This window comes from Manacus vitellinus, unplaced genomic scaffold (genome assembly GCF_001715985.3).
Source record: "Manacus vitellinus isolate BGI_N305 unplaced genomic scaffold, ASM171598v3 scaffold_22_pilon, whole genome shotgun sequence".
In the NCBI taxonomy this organism is placed as follows: Eukaryota; Metazoa; Chordata; class Aves; order Passeriformes; family Pipridae; genus Manacus; species Manacus vitellinus.
The window spans coordinates 1,792,849-1,807,805 of record NW_021939632.1 but is presented as its reverse complement, the minus strand read 5'-3'; the positions used below and the strand labels follow the sequence as shown (position 1 = coordinate 1,807,805).

At 41.3% G+C, this 14,957-nt stretch overlaps 1 protein-coding gene across 1 annotated transcript in view; it reads left to right on the top strand.

Annotated features, from left to right (window-relative positions):
- The first annotated feature begins 161 nt into the window (after positions 1 to 161).
- Positions 162 to 14,957, top strand: part of CCDC93 (coiled-coil domain containing 93) — a 76,762-nt gene continuing 61,966 nt past the window's right edge. The window contains exon 1 of the mRNA XM_029959884.1: positions 162 to 296. Within this exon, the coding sequence (XP_029815744.1) occupies positions 162 to 296 (135 nt within the window). The remainder of the gene's footprint in view (positions 297 to 14,957) is intronic.

Here is a 14,957-nt window from a genome sequence, read left to right as displayed (position 1 = left end):
GCGTTGGGGACCAGAATTGGGGGTGTTGGAGCAAGTCCAGAGCAGCGCCACGCAGTTCGCAAGAGGACTGGAGCACCTCACCCTGAGTGCTGTGTGCAGTTTCAGCACCGCAATATAAGAAAGACATTAAGCTGTTAAGCGTCTAAAGGAGGGCAGCGAGGATGGTGAAGTGCCTTGAGGGGAAGCCGTATGAGGAGCGGCTAAGGGCACTTGGTCTATTCAGCCTGGAGAAGAGGAGGCTGAGGGGAGCCCTCTTTGTGGTCTTCAACATCCTCACCAGGGAAGTGGAGGGCCAGGTGCTGATCTCTTCCCTCTGGTGACCAGTGACAGAACCCGAGGGAATGGCCTGAAGCCAAGGGAGGTTTGGGTTGGATGTCAGGAAAAGGCTTTTCACCCAGAGGGTGGCTGAGCACTGGAACAGGCTCCCCGTGGTCACAGCACCAAGCCTGACAAGAGCTCAAGAAGCATTTGGAAATTGCTCCCAGGCACATGCTGGGATTCTTGGGGTGTCCTGTGCAGGGACAGGAGTTGGACTCAATGATCCTGATGAGTCACCTCCAACTCAGCATATTATGTGATTCTATGACAGGCCAGGGATGTTGGGACTGTTCAGCCAGGAGAAGAGAAAGTTGTGTGGAGCTCTCATAGCAATCTTCCAGTATTTGAAGGGGGCCTACTGGGAAGCTGGAGAGGGACTGTTCATCAGGAGCTGTAGTGATAGGACAAGGAGTAATGGGTACAAAGTGAAAGAGGACAAATTCAGGTTAGATGTTAGGGAGAAGTTCATTACTTCGAGGATGGTGAGGCCCTGGCACGGATTGCCTAGAGAGGTTGTGGATGCCCCAACCCTAGCAGTGTTCAAGGCCAGGCTGGATAAAGCCTTGAGCAACCTGGTCTAGTGGGAGGTGTCCCTGGCCATGGCAGGAGGTTGGGACTAGATGATCTTTAAGGCCCCTTTCAACCCCTTAACATTCATTGATTCTGTAATTAAAACAAGATCCATACGCATTGGGGTATTTGCACCACGGTCACGCTCCCAGCTGGGCTCGGTGCACTGGTGTGGCTGTGCCACAGCCCTGTTACACATTCAAGCACAGACAGGGGGATAAAGTCCTTGTCCCCACCTGACGCTGCCAGCCCCGCTGTGGCCGTCCTGAGCACCTGGTCTCACAAGGACTTTCCCATGCACTTGCTTTATTGATTGAGTCCAAAATTACACATCCCCTTACTCCAGAAGCCGCATTTTTATTGCCAGACTGGGAGAATGTACAACGTTAAGCAGAAAACAACTTGTGTTAGCCAGTCTTAACTGCTGGTAAAGGCATCACAATAAAAAGTACCATTTATTGTATGTACATGAGGCAGATTATGGGAGAATAATACTGTTACAGCCATTTATATCTCATATATATTCCTTATAACATTGTACTCATTATTATTCTATTATTAATGAACTCTTCCCTTTCTCATTGCACTGATTTTGAATACAATTTATTAAAAATATTTGAATGTTGCATTCCCTCAAGCTTAGTATTTCGTTGCAAAGACTTTGACAGAGCTTTCCATATTACGAAGTCTGCAGTGGTTCCGTGCAGATCCCATTGTAGTTTCCAGAATAATGACTGGGTAGGATGGAATTTGTAGCTATTTACTATATTGGCATGTTTAGTCATAACTGTGGTTTCTTTGTGCTGGTATGTTGCAAACAACAGTGTCACCAAACATATAGAAACTCAGAGGGGAATACATGGGTCTATAATAGATATACTAAGAATGGAATACAGCGACATTTGCAGCGGTATAAACCCATTGTGGTTTATATGAGCAATAAATGAATTTTCAAATCATTCAACTGAGTTTTGTCACACAGAAACAAAGTCTTTTTATTCTTAGTAATTGTAATTCCTAATGAGCTGCTTGCTCTGCCTGTGGTTTACATATTTGCTTTGCTGACCTTGAACTCCAAATTTTGGATCGAGAAAGACAAACAGATGTTTTAATCAAATTAAATAGCTTTCCCTAATGTAAGATAAATGCCTTTGGCCAGCCATGTGCCTGAAGCAGAGTAAAGTGCCTTATCACTCTGTGCCTTAAGGACTAGGACCACCAGAAAGCCTGAAATCAGAAACTTTGTGAACATAAGGTGTGTGCACTAGAGAGGAAAGTATGACATAAGTAGATGGAGACTGTGAATAATCACTGGATCTTTCCTTCTCTAGACACACATATATATAGTCAGGTAATGGCTTGTATATAAATTTGGATTAGTTACAGTCAGGTCTGCTGCTGTGTTTGGCACTATAAAATTACAAGAGATTAGTTCCTACAAAAAATAAATTAGCATATGATAAATATTAGCCATATTACTGGACGGTATGAAGACTAAAATGTGAGAAAGTGAATAACCAGTGTTGGAGTAAATCTCTGCAACTCCAAGGACTTCATGGCATTGCCAGTTTACACCAGCTGAAGGCTCAGTCCTTACACCCATCTGGTTATCCTGGAGGACACAATGTCCTGTTGCACAGAAATGGGAGGAGCACGAGGGAAAAACATGCAAAAACATATCTGAATTGGAAATTGCCAAAACAAATATATCAGCAAATAGTGTTGCAGACAAAGGAGACAGAGATATGACCTGCAGAGAAATGTCGCTTGCTCTGACTTTGACTGGAATTGCTATGAAACATCATGGGAGAATCATCTCTTTTGGAAAGCAATATGGAGTTGTTTCATTGCAGTGGCTGCAGAAGAAGATGATACAGAGTGTTCTGCACTTAGTTTTGGGACATCAGTATTGCTCTGGATAAATAGACTTGACAATGAAAAGCCCAGGAAATTTCATATAAAGCAGAGGAGCCTATAGCAGCCACACACCTGTAGAAAAAGGGGAATTGCTCTCATGACTCTAACAATGGCTTTTTAAAAGCTGTATTTTATAAAGGCTTTCAGAGCTGCCTGATACACTGGTTGAGTGAGCCAAGGCCAGTTGGCTGGACTGGAGATGTGTCTATAGCAGGATAATAAGGAAAGAGTAAGAAACAATGGATAGATACATACATGGATGGATGGGTTAGAAAAAGAGAAAGAAAATAAGAGAGTAGGTAAAAAAACCTCACCTGAGTCTCTCTGTGATGATTCATAATGAAATGATCAGGTGTTCCTGGAACTATATGCATGTGTAACTTGAGAAAAGCCTATGTGTATGACAAGACAAAGCCTCCAGTGGCAGTCTGGAGCCAATTCCTGGTAGGGCTTCCAGAGTTTATATAAAGGACAACATCAGGCCAAAGCTGTTCCTCTTTCTGAAGGCCTGCCTGTACTGTGGGGGGGGCAGTGGGGCAACCACAGAGTGTAAGACCATTCAGTGTAAGACCATCTGGGTAGGAGCCTTGTTTCCAGGGATTAAGCCAGGTTTGCTTCCTGTTAGGTATGTGATTGAACGTCTGTAGAGCTCTTCAAGCACAGCCTGCAGATCCTAAGTATCTGTGGCATCCCCGTAGCAGGAGTTCTGCGGAATCCTCTTTGTGAGCCGTGCTGAAGCATAGCCAATGACCAACAGAAGTTTCCCAACAAGGACTGCCTGTCCCTTCCTCATTTTACATTCCAGACAACTATATCAAGTATTGCTGTTATTTAGGGCCTTTAGCTAGTGTTGTTAAAAAAATAAAAAAAAAGAGTAAATAATAGATTTTTCTCTACCAAATCATTCTTCAGGAATATAAATCTCTTCCAAAGCCTTCTTGGAAGTTCTCCATGCATGCAGAAGGCTTCTGGAAGGCCAAAGTGAAGAATTAAAGAACTGAGCACATTTTCCACAAATGTCTTTTATCTCACCAGCTGAGGATGCTGTCTTGTCTTCTACCATCTTTTACTATCTGCAGAAGGCATTGCAGGCACCTGGGTTAGCACACAGCTGGTCACAGGCAGAGACAAATCCTGCAGCACATGGGGATCTCGTTGGGCACAAAGAGGCAGAGTCCTGTGAACTAGTCTGGAGTCTTGGCAAGAGCATAGCAAGTAGTTGACAAGTTCTATAAAATTGATTTTTCAATAGCGTTGGCATTTTAGAGAGGAAATGAAAAAGAGACAGCAGCAATGTGCAACTATCAGATCACATGCATTCTCACATGTGAAAAGGGCTTGTGCTTATCTCAGGTTAGCAACAAGATACACAATTGTAGGGCTGACATCATAAGCATTTTTGTTTATTTAGCCACTTGCAAAAGGTGCTGTGTTGTCAGCTCCAGAGGCTAAAGTCCTTTATTTATGTACTGAAAGGTGCTGCATGGACAAATGCAGCCTGGGTTTTCCTGTATCACTCTGCCAGCGTGGCTCAGCCCTGGTCTGGTTTCCATACTCATTCAGAACTTGCTAAAATAGTTACCTAGGGAGTAAACACTGCCAACCACAGCCGTGGTTTCTGAGATATGGAGTCCAGCCCAGTCAGGAGTTTGCCAAGATAACCTCATTGCATCACATGCCAGAGAGCCACAAATAGCTGTAGCACTGAAGGACTGTGACATTTAAATAAGAGATTGAAAATGGAAGGTAATCATCATCATGTTAGAATATGTCCAGATATGGGATTTAGAAATTAAAGACTTCCTACCATATTTTTACAGTGCCATACAACATCTAGATTCAAAGGACAGACTAAATAGCTGGGACACTGAGTTTCAGTGGGAAGTCTTTTTTTCAGTGGTAAATTCTGGTGAGAAGCAAGGACAGTATGGAGCCTGGAGGTGCATGGAGAATGTATATGAATGCATTCTACCCCTGGGTGTATGTGCATCTGTCAGAAGTGTGTCACTTGCTGAGAGTCAAAATAAGGTCAGTGCAGATGAGTAAGTATATGCAAAAAGGGCAGGGAGGAAATTCATGTCAAATCAAGCTAAAAATAGATGGCTGCATGGATGAGAAAAATGGTGTAATAAATGCAAACAGAAAAACTGCACTGTCTGAGAAGGACAGTACCCTTGCACAAGAAGTTAAAATATTTTCTGAACTCAAATGAAAATATTTGAGATATATGTATCATTGAAGTTAGAATGAAAATTAATATATTTAAGTTGGGAGATTAACAATTTCTCTGCAGCCATGAAACTCAGATTCCCTTCCTTTCTCCCTTCCTTTCTTGATCCCTTTCCCTCTCTTTTTCCTTCATTCCCTTTGTGGCATTTCAGATCCACAAGGAAGAAGAAGGTTCTAGCAACTGAAATTGAAAGCTTCTGCTCAGTATCCCAAGGCTTGCCATGTAGTCATTAGCAGGCAATCTCAGTGCCAATTGCATTTGGCAATACTGTTGACTGAATTTATTTCAATTGGCATTATATTTGTAGAGATACAGACTTTATACTTATGCCTACAAAGAATATCAACAACTAATTTTAAATTATTTTGAGATAGGGCAACCCACCTGTATTTTACCCTTCACTGTACAAAGGCAAAGTGTGAATGTCTCAGGCACATGCTGGGATTCTTGGGGTTGTCCTGCGCAGGGCCAGGAGTTGGACTTGATGATCCTTGTGGACTTGACGATCCCTTCCAGCTGAGCATATTCTATGATTCTACAAACAGACTATTTCTGCAAAGTTTACAGTCCAAAAAGAGCAGCAGATTCCTCTGCGGGTGGTAGAAAGAAATAGCACACACAGAGAGACCCTTCTGCTCATTTGATGTATCTATTTAAAGTTAAAAAATTGTCCTCTGGAGAAGCCTGCTTCTTTCCTTCACCTGTTGCAAATGGAACAGGTGCCAAACTTCATAGACATCTAACTTTTAAGCCTCAGAATAAGAAGATAATGATGTTATCCTGTGTATTTGTTCAACAGCACAGGTTATCTGGGTCAGTGTTGAGGAATGTTTGTGTTGCACCAGTCTCAGGTGCTTCTGTCAGACAGCAATCACTGCTGGCATTGACAGTGCTGGGAAGGACACATTACAGAGCAGTTTAAAAAATGTCTATTTCTCTTAGCCAGCAAAAATCTGCAAATTTACAGTGACAATTCAAATACCACAAGTTCTCGTTTCCAACAAATATTTCCATTTTGCAGCATTCTGCTTTGTCTCAAATTTGACCTTTCCCTCAGAAAGCACACGGTGCAAATGCAGAAATAAAGGAACCAAGAGCTCACTTAGAAACACAATTTTACATTAAAATCAGTTTTAATGAAATATATTCCATCAGCTATAGTTGCTTTTGACAGTCAGTAAGTGATTCAGGTGCCTAAACATAGGACTCACAGTCTGTCAGAAATACTTTAGGGCATCCAGGACACCTGCATGGAGCTGGGGATGTGACAGCCACCTGCAAGACCTTTACCTTCCTAAGGCTGTGGCTGTGGCTGGGGAGGGACACTCTGGGGCATCTAGAATAGCATTACACACCCTGGGCTGGGCAATTAGTCTCAGAAACTCTATGATTTCAGACAGAAAAACATCCCACCTGATGCTGTTGTTAATGGGCTGTCAGAGCCTGATAAAGGAGAGAGGGCAGCAGCACAGTGCTCTCGAGTCTCACCCTAAATTCACACTCCATGACCTCCAACAGGTGCTGAGCACCGGGAGCTGGTTCACCCACTGCCTCCATGCCAAGCCCTGGAGCAAGAGGCAGGTTTCAGTCCAATCACTTGCAGCAGGAGCCTGTGCTGTCCTGGGAACCCTCCGAGCATGTGGCAATGCAGCTGCAGCAAGCTTGGCAAGCAAGAAGTGAAGTAGTTTGTTGGGCAACCTGACTGTGCAAGGAACACCAGGATAAACAGAGCAGTAACTAGCAATCAACTCTATGTAAGTCTCCCTGAAGCTATAAAAAAGAAAAAAAGAATTGTCTGAGTCAGCATTATTATATATTTTCTTTTTGATCACAGAGGCAACACTGGAGAGTCCATGTGCTGGAGAAGGAAAGAAGACAGAAGTATATTACTAGTCCAGGCTGAATGGGGCTTTGAGCAGCCTGGTCTAGTGGAAGGTGTCCCTGCCCATGGCAGGGGGTTAGAACAAGATGATTTTTAAAGTTTCTTCCAACCCAAACCATTCTATGATACTGTGGTAAGATAAAATAATTCAAATTGAATTTGTGTTGAAGAATTCTCAGGCCTAAAAAATGAAAATGCTTTCTTTCCTTCATAATTACTTTACTGTCTTGGCTGTAATCTTTGTGAAAAGATAGAGAGTTGTCTCTTCCTTCTATAGTGACCCACTAGTTAGTGTCATCAAAGAGTTGTTAGGCTGTCCTGGAGTTCTGAGCTACTGCTTCAGCTTGACCTTTTCTGATGAAAGCCGAGGCTTAGCTGTGTTGTGTAAGATTTGATGTTACAATCAGAACATTGAGTATGAACCTTCTGAACTTATATTTTAATGTGATGGTAAATGGAGCTGTTAACAGAATCACTTTTACTCTCTTCTACATATTTTTAAGGTTTAATGAGGAAGTTTTAAGGTTTAATGAGAGAGGGTTTTTTTTTTTTAATTCTTATCTCTATTACTAGAATTATCACATAATTCTATAACATAAGTTGAGCCAAAGTACATAGGACTTCACAAGAACTGAAAATTATGTGCCCAGATGTGTTGCTGATGTGGGACACTGAACTACCACCAGCCTAAACTGGCTCCTGGATTTTGTTTTAGCCCCATTACTCCCAGGCTACACATTTTGGATGTCAATTTCTTCTGCATTGTAAATTTACCCCAGTGAAGAATTTGGCCTTCACCTTGCAGAAACAAATAAAATCTCAGTATTGTGTTTGTGTTTGTATTGTTCCTAGTGGGTTTTTGGTAGGTTTTTTTTTATTCTTTTTGCTCCAGTGATTCATTTATGAAACAAGGTGATGAGATTCAGGCTTCTGATGGTATTTCCATTACCCAAGAATTGAAGAACTCTGAGTAGGCCAGGACTTGCATAAAGATAAACACACGTACCCAAAGTGAACACAAATACTTTAAATACAGAAAAATATTACAACTTGTGCCCTGTACTATTTACCCAGCAGACCTTCTGCTGTGGATTTATGGCTGTTGTCACAGTATTTTCTCCTCTAGCCTTTCTCAGAAGAAAGCTTTTTCAAGAGCTAAATTAATTAAATTCATAGTGTTAAACCAAAAATATTGTCCATACAGATACGCACATACGTACGTGCATATACCCATAATTAGCAACCAGTTCTTCTAGAGATTTGATCTAAATCTGGCAGATTAGATTATCTGATAATTACTTTGTTTTGTGGATCTCCATGGCAGATGCAGGACTCCAATAACATAATTAGTTTGGGAAAGGGCACGAGCTTCTCAGCAGTTCACTCTCATTTTCTCATATGTGCTTCCTGAGAGCCGTATGAAGATCTTCCATTCCAAATAAATCCAAAGGCATGTGTCAATTGCCAAATATATTATAAACAATAAGGGAATTTTATGCACCAGACTTTTTGAGAGTAATCTGCTTATACAATTTCTTGACTCTTAGATCAATATTTTCCAGCATTTGTGGTGCAGAATAAAGACCATGTTTTATTCCAGTTATGAGATTTTAGCTATATATTTTTAGAGACTTTAGAAGTAGTTGGACATGCTTGTAACCAGAACGTGGGCCAAAATGAGTAATGTTTTGTCATCAGTGAATTTCTGCTGCTTTGTAAAAAGTGATCTTACCTTCATAACCAGCAATGATCTTATATCTTATAACTTCAGATGAAACTTGGTCTCTTGTGGCTGTGCTAGAAAACTGAGACATTTTCTGTTTGCTCTATATGCAAAATTTCACTCACCCTGGCTTTATCTTTTGCTGCATAATAAATAAGTGGTGTTGTTCAAGTTTTATTTTTCTTACTCATAAATAAGAAATCTCATCTTCATTTGGTGTAGAGCTGCTTCAGATGCTTTACTAACATTTTATTGTCTGCCTAAGTAACAAATACACTGTCTATCCAGAAACACTGTGGCTTTCATTAGACTGTTCTGTTCATTGGATTCAAGTGGACAATAAAACATGCTGAATGACAGTGTGTCACTGATGACTAGAGAGCTTTAAAGAAAAACCATTCTGCCTCCTGCCTTTTCCTTGGTTTTCATATATCTGAATGTACCACACACACTGTTTTAATGGCCATGTTGATGTATTTCTATTAATTTTTAGTGATTAGCCCAGTGTGAAGCCTTGTTAGATAAAGCTGATTACGTTATTTTTCCAAAGGAGAAAATAGGTACCCAGATGTCAAAGATTAGTAAACACCCTTCTAGTGAGAAATGTTGGTTAAGTGTATTTTTGGCAAATTATCCTGCAGTACTTGGAAAACTGAGGGAGGTCCTTTAAATGAAAATGTGTATATATATAAGTCCATCTGCTCTGGGCATAGATGGAAGAGATGACTGAGAATCAGTACTAAAAAGGGCTAGTCTGTGGCTTTGTCAGGGGTGTGAATTGGTGGAATGTCTGGTTTGGTAACAAAAGACATTTCTTCCACTCAGGTTGGAGTTTACCATGTTCCAGAAGCTGGTACAAAGCCAGTACCACTTATGTTCCTGTTTGGCTCACACAATGCATAGATTTCACGTGCTGCACAGGGATAAGGTGTCATTAACTCTTGTTTTTCTTTTTTTTACTCCTCCTAGTCAAGCAGAAATGTAAGTGACTGTAATTCCTCTCTCCATTAATTAGATGTGACACTTCAGCAACTTCTGCCTGACATACATCTGGTTTTCTGGAGTCCATCAGAGGTCCCTTATCCTGGGGGATCTACTGAACCTTCACATGCCCTTGAGGTGTTAGATACCAGTATGTGATTTTCAAGGTAACACTGGAGATATTTCTTTCTTTCTGAAATTCAGGTAGTTTTGGGTTTTTTTCCTGTTTATCACATATTTGTTCTGTGGTGAAGGAATATTCCAAAGTATACTGGAGATACTACCCCCCCTTTCAGAATGCTTGTATTCTGTGCCTTAATTAGACAGTGGCCAGAGGCTGTAGCTTGGGTGCATTGGCCCTCTTTCAAGAAATTATCTTTTGAAAACTTGGCCACAAGGAATGGGCTAGGAGGGTTTTCGTGTGTGCTGTTTTAATGTTGTGGAAGACCTATCACAGCATTATTAGAGAAGCACACAGTGCTGCAGCAAACACATCCCCCGCCCTCAGTGATGTCCTGCCTGGGGTGAGGCCGTGCAGACCCCCTGTTACCTCCTGGAGATGATGTCTCTTTGGGACAAGCAGCACCTTTCCACTATGTGTGAGCACAAGATGTAGCAAAATTGTCATATTATGCAGCGTTTCTAGGGCCAAACTGCACATCTCTGTTGCAATAAGCCTTTGCTTACCCAAATGACCTCTGTGTAAATGGTGCTTGCAACATGGACCCCAATAAACAATAATGACAGAAATAATGATGGCAACATATTTCTGTGGCTGCCTGCCTTTTCTGTTACGTGGGAGACATTCAGGTACCACAAGATGGATGTGGTACAAAATACAGATCTGTTGTATTGGGAAGCAGCAATACTGGCAGCACATGGAGAGGGATGGTACTGTGTGCTGAGAATGTTACATCTCTCCACCTCTTAAAAGTACAACACTATTTACAACACCTCTTGGTTAAGTGTTTATTTATGTTGCTCCACGTCCAACTAAATGTTAAATATGACGTCATGTAGTCCTGCTCTGTCTCTGGGTGAAGGTATGAGTGGAAAGGCATACAGAACTTTCTTCTCTGACATTCCCATCTACAGATACACATGAATTGATAGAAATAACCTTTTGTAATACCCACAAGTTTCTGTAGTTCTAATTTTTATTGTGCCTGCTGCCTGAAAGATGATAAGACTTATTCATAAATTCACACTCCAGTGGTTTGATAAATATATAACAGTCTGAAAAGGAGTTTCTTGGTGCAGTGCATGTTATTTATCAGGTCTCAGTTTTCCTTGGGTTTGGTCCTAAGGTTTATTGTTGACTTTTTGTGGGTAGTTTTTTTTTTTCATTCTGACATTTTTGGCTGACTTCTCTGATCCTACCCATAGCCACAAGGAAAAATAGCAATTGGGACAACTAAAACTAAATATGGTGTGACAAAAAATATGTTTATATACCTTTATTATATTATCTCTTATTCTCTATCTGATAAATGAGGAGGCGAGAATATTGTAAAGTGATATTCTACAGCAGGCACAACGCTTATCAGTTATTTTCTTTTGACCTTCTGCCTTAGAAAATTAATTCACTTGAGCTGCTCGTACACTAGAACATTAGGAAAAAAATAATGTTAGCACTAGTGAATATAATCTCTGCAGGAAAGCTGGGCAATTATTCAATGGCCTAATCTTATCTCTTGTTTCATTTTTATATGGCAAGTCTACATTTAAAGTATTAGATATACTGTGCTTCTGCTCAGTGCCATCAAACCACAGTAAATAAACGCCGCTAAGTGCCACCATGAGTGAAGGAGCTTATAATGAGAAGTGTGAGCGGACGTGTGCGCCATTCATCATCCTGCTCAGGCCGATATTGGGGCTCTTTTTATCAGCACTATTCGTAGCAGTGTCATCACCTCTGGTATAAATCTTCTGTCAGTGTCTGTCGTCCCCGTGCCCTATTAAACTCATGCTCTCACATAATCACGGAATGACCTTTGGATGTCTTTCATTAACCTCTGACCTGAACCCCGCTGGCTTCTTGTTGGTAGGTAAATCTATAACATGACATTTGCTTACGACTCAACCTTTATCCTTTTTTAATAGTCATGCCTTTCAATTTTATTTTTTTTTTTTTGTTCTGGAGCAAAAAGATAGTTACAATCTTAAGGCACAGCTTGGATTTCAAAGGTTAGAACACAATATTCACCTAAGTGTCTCCTAATAGACTTTATAATATTTTTCCACTGCTGCTTACTGAATCTTATCAATTGTAAACTGATGAAGGACGTTAGCCTCACAAATAATAATTTTGTTTCTGATAGAAGTTTGTTTTCCCTCAGATATTTTCTTCTTGCTGTGTTCACCTAATCAGGGATTTAAAGATTGATTGATTCAAATTCAGTTGTGCAGCTGTGCCACAGCTTAGCCTAAAATTTCTGGTGCGGGAGATGAAGGATAGCTATTACACAGCAGTAATGATAATAAAAATAATGCAAGATTTTGTTCTCTTGAGGATCAAGTGGGCTGGAAAGTAGCTCCTGCAGTGCTCTCTTTATGTTGCCGATGTCTTACTGCAAAGCCTTGGTCAAGCTACTTGCTTTTTCTATGACTCATTTACCTCACTTGTAAAACGGGCCATGGTAAAACTGTACCTGAAGAATAAAACATGAAAAATGGCTTCTATTTACCTCTTATGTGCTTGGGAACCAGACCGATGCTCTTATTAACCCTGTTCAGCTAAGTGTGTGTACAGAGTTGAGAGTGTACTGAATTATATTTTTCCTCCTTCAGCCCTCCCTCCCCCCTGTGAATGTGCCCCTAGTTACCCGTTAACTATAATTAGTGCCAATTAACTCAAATTCTTAGCAGTTGTATTCCTGCAAACCCATTGGTGAAAGGGGCTCTTGGTAGAGAACAGGAAAGTAGGTGATTGGGGTTTGTGCTGGCATTGAAATGAGGGGTCCATGGAAAAGGGTAGGACTGGCTGGTGCTCCCTTGGCGAGGGGTTGGGGCCATGGGCTCAGCCTCTGAGGGGAAACGGGAGAAAGGAAATGGATGTGGCACTGGAGAAACCCAGGGAACACAAAATGTGGGCAGTAACTGTGAGGAAGGTTGTGGGGAGACAGTGGATGGGAAGGTTTGATGGGGGTCTGTCTGCAAGGTGCTGTGGTGCTGATTCAGTCTTTTGAGGGACCACAGAAAAGAGGAGCACAAGCCTTCCTGTAGGTAAAAATATGAGTGAATTACATGCTTAGCTTTTGTATTTTTCTGCTAAAGTGCTGTAAATCATCCTGAAGCAATGTTAAAGAAGAGATCAGATGGCATTATCTTCTCCTGAATTTTATACATACCTTTAATAAGGATATTTTATCAGACTTGTGTACTTACAAAAATTTCAACTAATTTGTGTAATGGTGTCAGTATTTCCTGCTCCATATAATGCACACACACTCATTACATCCCTGTCTTTATTTTGCTGTGCAACAAAATGCCAACAGTTTGTTCCTGAGATTTTCTCTCTCTGTTTCTTTTACTGTATTCACAAATGGCAAGTAGGTTATGCTTCTTTTCCTGTTTTGGTATGAGGCTGTCTCCTCACAGCTGGAAGGCCCATCTCAGCTTGTGAGCAAGCACCATCAAAACGGGGAAAATTTCAGGGAATTGGGAATGAACAGATAAGCAGTTTGTCTCTTCTTTAAGTTACAGTTTTTTGATCTATCATTTCTCTCTGTTTTTATCAGTATTGTCCTCATTTCTCCTTCTTCTCTCTCATTTTCTTCTATGCTTGGGTACGTCTTTTTTGATATCAAGGGAAAAAAAAACCTCTAGTGTTGATGTTTTTCGGTTTATAAAATACCTGGAACAAGTTACATGGATAGCAAAGGAAACTGTAACAAACCAGAGGTGTCAACAGATACCCATCCCTGGTGTTGGCTGGTGGCTGTTACTCTCCTGCCTCTCTGGAAGGGGAGGCTGTTCTTGGCATCAGCCATCTCCATGGGAAGGTGACACCACCATATGTGCCTGGGACCAGTGTCCTCTGAATGACTTGGACATTGCCTGAAACAGCATCAGCTTCCTCTGGTGTCTGAACTCTGGGTGGTTACTGAGGGGTGTGGCTGCAGCCCTTTGGCAGGGCACGGAGATGATGGTGTCGGTGTCTGCTTCAGTCCTTGGAACCATCTTCTTCCTTTTCAGGTCACCAGAGAGAAATCTTCTTGTCATACAGATGTGGAATAACTGAGAACTCATTTCCCAATCCCAGGCTTATTATATGGATGGTATTACCAAGTGTAATACAACTTACATGTGGGTAATTGGGCAACACTGTGCCTTTTATTCAACATACGTGTACTCTTTATCTTTCGTTAATCAAAATGAAAAGGGATAATGCTAGGGAAAGGAAATAAAAGATTTTCATTCACAATGGATAATCCATCTTCCCAGCTTGTTTGCAAGCACCTTGCCCTTCCCAGTTTAGTGTACATCTGTTTTGGAGCTCACAGGCAGTGCATGGGGCAAACACTGAGCAGTGAGATGGAATTGGTGGTAAATTAAAGCATGAGCTGGTGAGGTGCCAGTGCCAAAATAGAGTGCACACAAATAACCTGGCAAGAGATTGTTGTTGCCAGGGCAGTCTCCTTTCATTGGCAAAAGGGGAAAAAACTGGGCAGCATACTGTGTAATACTAATCCCTTGGCCATTAAGGCCCATTAGTGCCCTCAGAACGCTGACACAAATCCCTGCAGTGACAGGGAGATAGGGAGGGACAGCAGGGAACCGTGGAAAATGTGATGGAAAGGGCATTTCCCTCAGAAATGCCTAGTGCCAGTCTTTGCTTGAGCCTAGCGTCCCTCGTGGTGCCCATGATGTGACCTGGCACCTGGGCACACATTTGTCATGTTACTGGACAGGGATTCAGGATTTACTGGAAGTAAATGTTATAATTCCAAATAATGGTAACGCTAATGATAATAGCACTAAGTTATGAGAGTACTCTGGAGCTCTAGCTGTGGATCAGAGTTATATTGTGCTAGTGACAGTAAAGACCTTTCCAACACCACCAGACAGTAAGATGAACAAAGTCACAAAAGCATGGGAATAGAATCAAAAAATAAAGGATTCTCTCTCTCTCCATTTTATTTGGATTTGCAAATACATTTGCAAATACATTTGCAAATGGTTGTCAGGGTCAAATTTGGCAAAATGCAATTGAGAACCCCTGAAAGAAACTGTATTTTGAGGAGAAACATATAGAGCAAGGATCCTGTCTCTTAGATGTCTCAGCCCCACAGACTTGAGTGAGCTTTTGATCTGGCGATGGCAAAGCAGATTTT